The 13516-nt window shown below is 35.4% G+C and overlaps 1 protein-coding gene across 1 annotated transcript; it reads right to left on the bottom strand.

Annotated features, from left to right (window-relative positions):
• Positions 1–3368: 3368 nt before the first annotated feature.
• Positions 3369–4058, bottom strand: LOC147548134 (uncharacterized). The gene has a single exon (XM_086667993.1). The coding sequence runs from the start codon at positions 4056–4058 to the stop codon at positions 3369–3371; it is 690 nt and encodes a 229-aa protein (XP_086524119.1).
• Between the last annotated feature and the right edge of the window lie 9458 nt (positions 4059–13516).

The raw sequence follows: 13516 nt of genomic DNA, 5'->3' as shown, positions 1-13516 counted from the left end.
GATCGTTCATGGGAAAATCTAGGGCATATAGTTGGTCGGTTAAGTCACGTATCTTTTGACAATACGCATCAAGTGAAGGCATGGAAGCTAAGGTAAGGTTGGCTAGTTCATGTTGTAGGGCTTGGGATCGGGGTCCTTTGTTGTTTCTAAAGAGGTGTTTTACCCGTAACCAAGCTTCTAAGGCTGTGGATTCATCGGCCATGACGCGGACAAGTAGATCATCCGAGAGAGTATCATAGATCCATTGTAAAACAATGGAGTCAATGGTCTCCCATGAAGCAAACTCGGCAGATTCCTTATCGGGTGACGGCGAACCGTCGATGTGACAAAGAACATTGTAACCTTTTGCATGGAGAGTAAACAGTTTAACCCATAAGGAATATGAAACTTTTGTACCATCAAGGATACGTACCTTATGTTGAATGTTTGATACCGTATAAACTGGGTGAAGTGATTTGTGAGTGGTTGCTTCATTGGATGAAGAAGGAGCTTTGTCGGCCATGGGAAGAATGGAGGGTTGAAAGAGCCGATCGAGATCTGGCAAGAAGGGATGGGACGGCAATGGTTTGATCGAAAACAAACCCTAGAAAGCCTGATACCATGTAAGGTAATGTAAACCCTTGCTTATTTCATTGATCACAATGTGTATATATAGTTACAATGGAATGGGTTAAATACGGAAATAGCTAAATATACATCGAGATAATTACGGAAGGAAATATAGAGAATATACAATAATGGACCGATAATATTGTGGAATATAATTATCGGCTAACACTTGATGCATAAATAAAATGTATCTCGAATAATGGAAATTGTATATTTACTTTATGAAATTTCATCATCTTTTTGTACAACTTTTTCCAACCAAAGTTACAGAGGAATTAATGCTATACAACCATGATATTTCACGGTCTTGTGAAGAATGAATCCCATGACTTGCCTCCACCCTTTCATTTCGTAAAATTTGTGGCTATCCAATTCAAATTAACTATTTATTTTGGAGGTAAGACTTTAAATTAAAACTGAAACAAGAAGCGGATTGATGGATAAGATGGACTACAAGGCATTGATACATCAAGAAGATGTGATAAGCACGATAACCGCCTAATTTAAACAATTAATGAAAGAGGCTTAAAACTCAACAAGATGAATGAGGCCTAAAGCCCGACAAATGTATTACTGCACATTATTTACTATATTTATTGCCTACATTACATGGGATAAATCTTGATGGCAAACTGCTTCCACCTATACTCGATCCCACGACCTCATGGACTTAAGAGGAGGTGTCCAACCACTACACCAAAGGGTGGTGGACATGGATCTTGTATGTTGATGCATTGCATCTGGATATTTTTGTTCTGGATTATTTGAGTCATAACATTAACAGTATTTTGTTGCTTTGAAGAGTTCTAATTGTGCATATTATTTGGATTTTGCTCTAGTTTACTAGGGGTAAATGATGGGTCATGAAAATGTCCCACCTGAGTCGTTTAATTTAGCCGAGTTATTCAGTTTCAAGTCTTTATTATAATAAACTGGTTGGTTTTCTTGACATTACAAAGCATGCGACCTTTAGTTACGGACAATGGTCGTAACTGATATTGTCGTCACAAAAGGTATTAGCTACGAACATTCTGCTACGATTTTTATCCGTAAATACTGATTAAACCTTTTGCTATGGATTTTTGGCGTAACTAAATGTTCAAAACTATTTAACTGTTAACTATGTATTTGTGATGGAATGAGTAGTAGAAAAAATCGCCCCTTTTAAAATCCCAACACCTAGTTTATTATCATGGCCCTATTCAACATTTAAATATACATATAATATATATATATATATATATATATATATATATATATATATATATATAAAAGTAAGCTGATATACAATAATATATCAATGATCTATTCAGTCATTCATTAATTAAAGATCCTTCATACATATATTAAAGTAAAAATCCATCAAATTGACTTAATCAAAATACGAACATAATATATCGAGTAAACAACCCAAACTAACACATGTCTATATACCCAAGAATTTAACGTACTATATATTAACAAATTAAAGAATCTTGTGTGAGGGTTCGCTTCTCCAACTTTTCCTGTAACAAGAGATAAAAAAAATACCATTGGAATTGAAGCATCTGAATGTTTACAAAAACAATGTATAGAACTATTTACAAAGCCTTGAGTATGACATCTGAACCATTTGTTACAAGATTCAAGTATCTAAATGTAAACAACCTAAAATGGAGTAAATGACTGTGTAAAGTTTAAACGTGATGTAGATTGTTGCGGAAGCGTAAAAGTAATGGAATCCACCATTGTTAATAAACTAAACTAACGAAATAAAACTGATAAAATAACGATAAACAATAAACTTGATTAATAATAAACTTGGTTGATAATATTCTCTGATCTGAATAACAAGGACATACCTGACTTCTTTTCATAGGAACTTAGAAACTTCTAGATAGACTTAAATTAGGATTCCTAAATACCAAAGATACTCAAACAGAGAAACTTCTAAACCTAGACTTAATAGGAAATACTAAAACATGGAAAGTCCTAAACTCTAACCCTAATGGGCTCGGCCATGAGGTCCTCTAACTAGTTCGGTCGTGAGGCCCATCTTGATGGTCTCCATCATACTCCCCGACTGAGAAGGAACTTGCCCTCAAGTGAGACTCAACAATGCAATCCTTAATTCCCACTTCGAGCGAACAGTGCATTGGGGTTGAAGGACACCCACTTGGACGAAATCACTAGCTTCAATCTCATAGTGCAAAGAATCTTGCAAAAATAAATGTAGGAAAGAAACTTCCAACAAATTGCAACATCTCCCGTCATCTTTTAATTTGATGAAGAAGACCACAAACACCACATAATACTTTATGGAAAAATCAACCTTGAATTTCTTCACTTGAACGATCTTCCCATGTTCACCTCCGTGATGCTTATAAACTAAACTCGAACATGGCTTAATCAAATGATGCAAAATATCATTAAACTTGTATTTATCTTCTTCCAATTGACATGTCCTCACAACTATCCTCTCGAAAAGTTTCTTAATTGTTCGAAATTGCTTCTCTGAAGAAAGAAGGGTTTCTCTTATGATGATAAGACTACTAGCAAATACGTTTGTGTCATCCAAACTAAACCCACATTGGAAAAGAGTTGTCTCACACAATAACATTACTAAATCAGTTTTACCAGCATCAGCTTCTTCCAAAGTAGGCCTATCAGTATCTCCCTCAACACCAGTTTCATCCTGGTCGATGCTAAGTCCGAGCTTCAACATATTAGATATCAACTCTTTATCTTCCTTCCCCGTAATTTCTTTAGACATTAAAATCTCAAAAACCATTAATCTTGGGATAATCCGTTGATTTGGTCATTGAGTCCAACCCATAAACTATAGTAGAAAACATTCTTGATTCTGGGTTAAACCCAAATTTTCGAACAGCTTCAACAACTCTTGTTAAAGTTTCAGTCTTCATTAGTAGAACTCCTGGTTGGATTGTCAAGATATAAGAAATTCTTGATTCAGGTACATTTAGATTTCTTAATAGATTGATACTAGGTAAGATTCGAGCTTGTGAGTTGCTGTAAAAAACAATTCTTGAACGTTTTATTGCTTTGATTACATTTTCATAAGTTTTGACAAAGCTTCTAAAAAGATCTATGGTAGGAATAATTTGGCTCTTGAGACTTCTAAACAAAACTCCTGGGAATGAAGTAACGAAATCTGCAAGTTTAGAATCAGGTAACCCAAATAGCTGGAAATATTCAATTTTGGGTTTTAGGGTTCCATTAACATCTGAAAGTAGCAATCTGGGTTCACTCGAACTTAGTTTTGAGATGCTGGTTTTAAAAAAGAAAGTGGATTCAAGGTAGGTGATAACTGATTTGGGGTTTTTGTCTCTAGTAGATTGAAAACTAGGTTGGACATTTTTAACTGCAGTAAGAGCTTTATCTAGTGATAACCCACATGAATTAATGAGAAAATTAAGAGTGAAGTTTCCCTGTTGAAGCTTTTCAGCCATGGTTGCCGTTTTAAATCTTTCTTTCGTTCTAGTTTTTGTGTGACTTGTAGCAGTTGAAACCAATGAAGATAGAGTCGGAAGAATTTTATGATTCGAAACGAGAATTTCTTCTCCCGGAATTTTATATGAATCGAATAATTGGTCCGGACATGGTTTCTTCATATCACGAAAAGAATTTAGGTTTGATGAAGAAAAATTACTTATTTCTTCTTCTTCGGCCATTGAGAAAATTTTGTTCATCTTGTCAAGAACTTCTTCTTCAATACCATTGATCACAGAGATAGAATTAACTTTGAAGTATTGCCTTCTCGATTCAATCTTTGTTTCCGCATGTGAATTAGGGTTTGTACTGGAGAACGGCGAATTGTTTCCTTCTTCCTCCGTCTGAAAGAACTCATTTATCTTATTGTCGCGAACTTCTTCTGTAACAATGATGGTTGAGAGAATATTGGATGGTTGTCGTCTAGAATCAATTTGTGAGTCGACATAAGATGAATACTCATCCAAAGGAAGGAAAGCATACCGAAAAATATTTTCAGTTGATTCCAATCATCAATAAAGGGGTTTCCTTGATCAACGAGTCTCCATTGCATCTCGTTGAATTTGCCGTAGACTCTTTCAGATAAGTGTTGTTCAACGACAAAAACCTTATCTTCATCACTAACATCTTGGTATGAACCAATCTTCCAACTGTTGAATCCAAAAGTCTATATGATATTGACCATCAAACATAGAGATTTTGGAAACGACATTAATTTTGTTTTGATCTTTTCGATCAACATAGAGTTGTTGTGAATCTCGAAAGGGATCCCAGTCTAAACGTGGAAAAATTTTCCAACACTCAAGGAGAGATGTATCCATGAAAAAAATTTCATCTTTTGTTCCCAGATTTTTAAAGCTCTGAATACCAGCTGATGTAGATTGTTGCGGAAGCGTAAAAGTAATGGAATCCACCATTGTTAATAAACTAAACTAACGAAATAAAACTGATAAAATAACAATAAACTTGATTAATAATAAACTTGGTTGATAATATTCTCTGATCTGAATAACAAGGACATACCTGACTTCTTTTTATAGGAACTTAGAAACTTCTAGATAGACTCAAATTAGGATTCCTAAATACCAAAGATACTCAAACATAGAAACTTCTAAACCTAGACTTAATAGGAAATACTAAAACATGGAAACTCCTAAACTCTAACCCTAATGGGCTCGGCCATGAGGCCCTTTAACTAGTTCGGTCGTGAGGCCCATCTTGATGGTCTCCATCAAAACGGTTGGATACTAGAACATCTTTTACAATAAAAGGTGAAAGCCAACTGCGGAATATTGTTAGATGAGAAAATAAAGATTGAATGACTTCCTTCATCATTTGTGTCTATATATCGTAGATTAAGGAAAAAAAATTAATCATATACATTGGCATAAAGAGTTTTAATGGACTGAGTTCTTGAAATGGATATCCAGAAGTAACTCTAATATTTGAAGGAACAGTAAGTCTTGAGATTATATCTAGTGATATCATAAAACAAGTAGTTTTCATGGTTTGTTGATGATATCAAGTACAATATTTTTATATAACTTAAAAATCCAGTAGTACTTGTGGTAGTATCATCTCTAAATGAGTTGCTTCTATTTTATCATCGCTTTCAGCATCCGAAATTGTAACAGCACATGACCATGCTTCTTATATGTTACATCCTTCTCAGGGACCATCGAGTACCAACAACAATCAACAAAAAACATCTAAATCAAGGTACAGTACCTGTAGTTGGCCAATTCTACTTCGACGTTCCAGCTCCTGTCTACAGCCTCCAATGACAGTGGGTGAAAATAAATAGAAGTTAGGTGGACTCCGTGATCTAAATTACCCATTGGAATGTGAAGTGGCCAAATTAATTTAAAAAGCTTATATGATCTCTTACATAGTTTGTTCGTCTAATTTAAGCTCACATGCTCCATGTGTATTGTCTCTTCTACCTCAACCCTCTATTGTTTTTTGTCCTACCTGCGTTTCCTAATATGTACTCTAACTTTTTGTAGGTTTTACGACTGTAATGTTTGCAATTTCTTCTTACAAAAGTTGTTCAAGTGAAGGAATCCCATTGCGCAGGTCTGAGTTCAGAATTCTTAATTGATGGCTTTTTAATCCGATGGAAAATTCTAACCCTCACATACTACCTGATTTACTTGAATCATGATTTTTACTGTGACGTAGACACGAGATATACCTAGTACTATAATAAAACATGAGAGAGATTACAAGATATTGATGCTATTCATAATCCCATGACATCTCAGGATTATTAAAGGCAACCCGATTTGATAGATTATGAGCTTTATCGTTATATTTTTCTATTACAGTAAGAGTATATGATCCAAGCAAGATTTTTTTTCATTTCTTATATTTTTTGAATGATTGCTTGAGAGATCCCATGGGTGTTTTTTTTTTCTACTTAATTGATTTATGATTGCTTGACTTTCTCTGTCAGTGATAACATTTTTCATGTTTAAAGATTCTTCCCACTGGACCCTTTCTAAGATTGCCTTTGGTTCGCCTTCTTCACTAATTCTAGCTCGACATTTCATAATTTTGGTTTGATGACAGAGAATTAGTGATCGTAGATAAAAGTTGAACCCTACTCTTTTCTCCTGGATTTAAAGATGCATCTGCAGTTATGTTTTAGAATTGGATTCGGGGAGGATTCCTTAAGGTTTGCTTGTTTTGAGAATTCAGGATAGTATTATATAAATATATTTATTTAAACCTTTGAATCGTCAGGGAGACTAAAATCCGTTGTATTGTTTTCATAGGATGTATTACGGTTCCTTAAGTTTGAATTTTGCATATGGCCATCCAAATAAACCAAAGGATGATTGGGAAAAGAGGTTTGTGAGTTTCCATCATTCCAAGTCGAAGGTGACATAAATTCCATGTGATTATCCAACCCATATGAGATTTGATTTTATCATAGTTAATGTTAAAAAAAAATTCTTAGTGATTGATGGCTCTGATACCATGTAAAGTATTGCATTCAAGATGCCCTACAATGTAAGGATTCGATTGTATTTATAGAGATGGTTAAAGAAGTACAATTACAATAATAACCTTATGAACAGAAACAAATACAAGTATGTATAATTACTCTACTAGTCTTAACAAAAGTAAACCTAGTAGTGTGGTGTGAGTTCACAACGAAGAAGAACATGATCAGTTATTTCTATTTTCATGATGCAATTCTTACATATACTATATTAGATTTCCCATTGTATTTTGTTGTTCTTTTTACAAATTAGGAGAGCTCCATGGGCAATACTTCCATCAGAATTTTTTTTATTTTGGGGGTGAAATTAAATCTTGTGAAGAAATTAATGCAAAACCTTGATATAAATTCAGATGAACAAACTTCCACAAACACAAAAAAAAAAGACTTCGGTGAAGATAAACCAGATAAAGTAGTGATGAACTCAGTTGTTGACAACCAGAAAAAAATAATAAGGCTCAAACTTGGTAGAGAACGACTCTGGATAATATAAGAGATTATGAATAGGTTCTGTAAGGAAAACCACGAACCTCACTTACGTATTTATAGTATTATCAGTTTACATCTATATCATAAGGGAGGAAGGTATCTTTTTTTAATACACACTCCTCTTTAATGGCTAAGATTACACTTTCCACACTTATCTTCATCAATGGTTAAGGTTAAATCTCCGAAACTAACTCTAAGGGTTGAGATTATATCTTCCAAATTTATTTTCAATGGCTTAGATTACACTTCCGAAACTTATCTCTAAAGGTTGAGATTATAAATTATTTGTGCCCACCGGACACAGGTTATACCCTTGTAAATACGTAGTTGACATAAATAGATATACCTCAGAGAGGAAGGAAACAAGGTAGGGAAGAAGATATACAATATAATTACAGTGGCATGGCCGAGAATCTAGGAGTCGCTGCTAAATTTTAATCGTGGCCCTCCATACTACAATTGAGAAATGAAAAAATTCTCAACAAAACAATAAGAGATATTACATCTAATGAGATTAAAAAGTTATCATAATACCTATAAAAGCCTACATCTTTTACTATTAGTTAGTTACAAAAATATTATGAGAAATGATACATAGAGTTAAAATAATATGAGTAATTACTAATCAGGTCATTTTTTATTCAATGTTTTTCAAGATTACCCCTTTTATATATCTCCTCTTTTCTCTCTCTAAAATCAATCGATTCTCTCACTCTCTCTCTCTCTCTGAACTCAGTCGGATATCTTTCTCATCTTCTACTTCTTGTTCTTCAGTAAACTATCATCTTTACCTCTCTCTAAACTCAACCGATCTAGCATCCTACATCTTTTTACTATTAGTTATTAGTTACCAAAATATTATGAGAAATGATACATAGAGTTACAATAATATGAGTAATTACTAATCAGGTCATTTTCTATTCAATGTTTTTGAAGATTACCCCTTTTATATATCTCCTCTTTTCTCTCTCTAAAAGCGACTGATTCTCTCACTCTCTCTCTCTGAACTCAGTCGGATATCTTTCTCATCTTCTTCTTCTTGTTCTTCAGTAAACTATCATCTTTACCTCTCTCTAAACTCAACCGATCTATGATCCTCTTATCATCACGGATTCGTCGTCTTTGATCACCACCATCACCAATCGATTTAGATTTCGCCGGTTCAACTCACCTTCTAGATCTCACGAAGGTGAGTTGAACCAGCAAAATCTAAATCGATTGGTGATGGTGGTGATCAAAGACGACGATGAAGCTTTGATTGGTTTTTTAATATCTTGACCAATAAATAAGATGTTGCACACTGCCTCCTGATGTGACGCGAAAATGTCACATTTGGAGAGCCTAACTTAGACTAATTAGTCATTTTCGAGTGTTATCAATAATATTTTATGTGTTTTTCTTGTTTAGGTACCATATTTGGAGCTAAACATGGAATTCGGAATAAAGGAGGCGAATTATCACTATCATTTCATGTGCCCAAAATGAGAGAAAAAGACTTCAAGCAAATCATATGAGAAGAGGAGTCAAAGACGAGCCCAACGGTGAAAACGGAAGTCAATTCCGAGTTCGGACGGGGAATTTGTGAAAGAAAGAAGTCGAGGTTCGGTCTTAAAACAAGGATTCTATGAAGGCACCCTCCTTTGGTTATAATTCTAGAAGGCACCCTCTTGATTCCCAAGAGCCTAGATATGAAGGAATAAAACCCAAGCCCAAAGAAGATGAAAGAAGGAAGAGATTTTGGAGGCACCCAATGGACCCAAGTTTGAGTCAAAGTCAAGGTTGACTAAGTCTAGGGTTTGAGTCAAATACACTATTCATCTTCTTCCTCATTCATCATTCAACAACCAAGAGGAGAGAGAGAGAAGGAGGCAAGGGGCTAGGGTTCTTCATCACTTAGTAGAGTTTGAGAGAGAGAAAAAGAGAAGAAGGAGAAGGAGGAGTGCCGGCCAAGGCAAGGCCGGCCTAGCCTTGGCCGGCAGCAGCTCGGGCTGCACGGCAGCAGCTCGAGCTGCTCGGGAGAAGCTGCTAAGCAGCACAGCTCGGGAGAGCTTCAGACCAGGCCGGAGCAGCACTTGCTAGTCGCGACCAGCAGCATAGGACGCGTGCAAGCAGCTCGGGTAGCTGCTGCTCCTGGCCGGATGCAAGGTAGCTGCTGCATCTGGCCGGTCTTGATGCTTCATAGCTCGGGACGTGCAAGGGGTAGCTGCTCACGGCTCGGACGTGCAAGGACAAGAAGCTCACGGCTCGGGACAGTGGCCTTTTGGCCGGATTCCATGGATTTTGACCGGATTTCTTCATATTTTGGCCGGACTTATATGAGTTTTCCGGCAACCTTCTTGGTTCGAAACCTTAGGGCTTTTACTTCCCATCATCTTGGCTAGCTTCCCATGTAGTTTGATTTGATTTTGGACAAGAAATTTCTAGAGGGAGAAAGCTAGGGTTAGCTTTAATGGAGGTTGTGTTCTAAATGGAGAAGATGATGGTGGTCGCTATGGGGAACCCAGAAAATTGCTAAGGGGAGATCGGCTGCAACTAAAACTCATATTTTCCGACGATCTTAGCCTCGAACCATCATCGAAAAAGGGGGATTCTCTCACCATTTCCTTTCCATTTCTTATTCAATCACCATATTTAGCTAACTTTAGTTTGTCGATTATATGAGATGAAATGTGATGAATTCGTGATTATGTTTAATATGATTTGATGTTTTGATTATAAATTGATGTTCATTTAGTTCGATTATCGTTTTGATCGTATTTTCATGTGTCTTGTCAAGCACTTCACATAGTTAATAGACGAAACGAGGTATTCGATATCGATAGTAGTCTAAGTCATCATTTCATGTGTCTTGTCATGCACTTCACATAGTTAGGCGACTAGGCGACACTTTCGTTGACTCGGGATTAACCGAATTAGGCGTTTGTTTGACTAAGTATGATCTCCGGATATACGTAGTACTTAGAAACATCTACTTTAGGAGTCGAACATCGATTGTACTTCGACACATTAAATCGGACTACACATAGTCGTAGGTTTATCATTATGGATTCCCGGACTTCGACACCTCTCTCACTTATTTGTTGCCCGAATCGAATCTTACCGTCTCCCGACTCTTGTTCCTCCGACTCTTCTCTCGAATCTCTCTCGCCCGTTTACTTTATTGCTTAGTCTAGTTTCATTAGTTATCTTGTTTTGTTACTCTCACAATCTAAAACCCACATTTATCTTTGTTTCCTTTTCTTTTTGGTCTAAGTTGGCATTTGATATCTAGACCGGGGGATAAGACCCTTCGACATCCAAACTATCTTCCTATCCTTGGATCGATCCCGGCTTTGCCGGATTACTACTTGATACCTCCGCTTGGGTGTGTAACCTTTTCGGGTGCATCACCTCCATGGAATAAGAACGTCACCAACATTAATGCACCAAGTTTGAAATCCAATAACACAATTCCTTTTTTTTTTCATAGTTCATTTCAATAACCTTGTATCATAATTTCAACAAAGTTATGAAACAACAGATAATCACAACCAATCAAAATGATGTTGGAATTTGATAGTCACAAGAATAACTTGGGAATTGAAAAAAATTGTCAAAGTAATTGAAAGATTATTACATCTCAATGAACAATAAAGATGTCAAAAAATTTTACGGAAGCTTGAAATTTCAATGAAACAGGATTGATAACCCGCTCATGATACCATGTTAAATTCACGATTATATAATAATCGGAGATATAGACATGAAAGAAAGACACGATAATTTAACGTGGTTCGGTCGGATACTCAAGACCTACATCCATGGAGAAATAATTCTTTATTAATAATCACCACATACAATTGTATGTGGGGTTGATCGGTTACATAACTCGATAACTCGACGAATTTGATTCCATACAACCCTCTCCTATTTATAGAGAAATTAGGGTTTAGGGTTTCCTAATTTCTCCTAACTAAATTAGGAAATAATATAGAACTTATCTAATAATAATATTAGATATATTACAGAGATATCCTAAATATATGAAAGTAAATATTGTGGATCTTCACATATCTTCAAATATCTCGGAATAGTCTTGATCGTCGGATCTCTTCATCTTGATCCGTCTCTTATATCACGTGTTTACACACATATCTCAATACCCTCCCGCAAGTCGGAACACGAAACTCTTGAAGCGTCCGACTTGGTGAAAAGAGTGAAATAATCACATCCAAAAAATTGCTCGTTACTTGAATCGGCTATATTAGACGGAATACGGGATCGAAAAGGTGTTTTTCAGCTTAATGAAGAGAAATAGCTTGGACTGGCCATGCTTGGTAGACGAGAAATAAAGGAGTAAAGCATCGCCACAAAGATTCGATGTTTGCTGAATTTAGATGAAGCTTCGATTGGTTTTTTAATATCTTGACCAATAAGTAAGATGTTGCACACTGCCTCCATTGAATGAGAACGTCACCAACATTAATGCACCAAGTTTGAAATCCAATAACACCATTCCTTTTTTTTTCTAAGTTCATTTCAATAACCTTGTATCATAATTTCAAGAAAGTTATGAAACAACAGATAATCACAACAAATCAAAATGATGTTGAAATTTGATAGTCACAAGAATAACTTGGGAATTGAAAAAAAATCGTCAAAGTAATTGAACGATTATTACATCTCAATGAACAATAAAGATGTCGAAAATGTTTACGGAAGCTTGAAATTTCGATGAAACAGGATTGATAACCCGCTCATGATACCATGTTAAATTCACGATTATATAATAATCGGAGATATAGACATGAAATAAAGACACGATAATTTAACGTGGTTCGGTCGGATACTCAAGACCTACATCCATGGAGAAATAATTCTTTATTAATAATCACCACATACAATTGTATGTGGGGTTGATCGGTTACATAACTCGATAACTTGATGAATTTGATTACATACAACCCTCTCCTATTTATAAAGAAATTAGGGTTTAGGATTTCCTAGTTTCTCCTAACTAAACTAGAAAATAATATAAAACTTATCTAATAATAATATTAGATATATAACAGAGATATTCCAAATATATGAAAGTAAATATTGTAGATCTTCACATATCTTCAAATATCTCGGAATAGTCTTGATCGTCGGATCTCTTCATCTTGATCTGTCTCTTATATCACGTGTTTACACACGTATGTCAATACCCTCCCGCAAGTCGGAACACGAAACTCTTGAAGCGTCCGACTTGGTGAAAAGAGTGAAATAATCACATCCAAAAAATTGCTCCTTACTTGAATCGGCTATATTGGACGGAATACGGGATCGAAAAGTTGTTTTTCAGCTTAATGAAGAGAAATAACTTAGACTGGCCATGCTTGGTAGACGGGAAATAAAGGAGTAAAGCATCGCCACAAAGATTTGATGTTTGCTGAATTTAGATGAAGCTTTGATTGGTTTTTTAATATCTTGACCAATAAATAAGATGTTGCACACTGCCTCCATTGAATAAGAACGTCACCAACATTAATGCACCAAGTTTGAAATCCAATAACACAATTCCTTTTTTTTTTTTTTTCTAAGTTCATTTCAATAACCTTGTATCATAATTTCAAGAAAGTTATGAAACAACAGATAATCACAACCAATCAAAATGATGTTGGAATTTGATAGTCACAAGAATAACTTGGGAATTGAAAAAAAATCGTCGAAGTAATTGAACGATTATTACATCTCAAAGAACAATAAAGATGTCGAAAATTTTTACGGAAACTTGAAATTTCGATGAAACAGGATTGATAACCCGCTCATGATACCATGTTAAATTCACGATTATATAATAATCGGAGATATAGACATGAAATAAAGACACGATAATTTAACGTGGTTCGGTCGGATACTCAAGACCTACATCCACGGAGAAAATAATTCTTTATTAATAAT

This window comes from Eschscholzia californica, unplaced genomic scaffold (assembly GCF_041429995.1).
Source record: "Eschscholzia californica isolate CP2 unplaced genomic scaffold, dmEscCali1.0.p SCAF_3, whole genome shotgun sequence".
Taxonomy (NCBI): Eukaryota; Viridiplantae; Streptophyta; class Magnoliopsida; order Ranunculales; family Papaveraceae; genus Eschscholzia; species Eschscholzia californica.
Note: the sequence above shows the minus strand (reverse complement) of the source record. Positions and strands in the feature narration are given on the sequence as shown.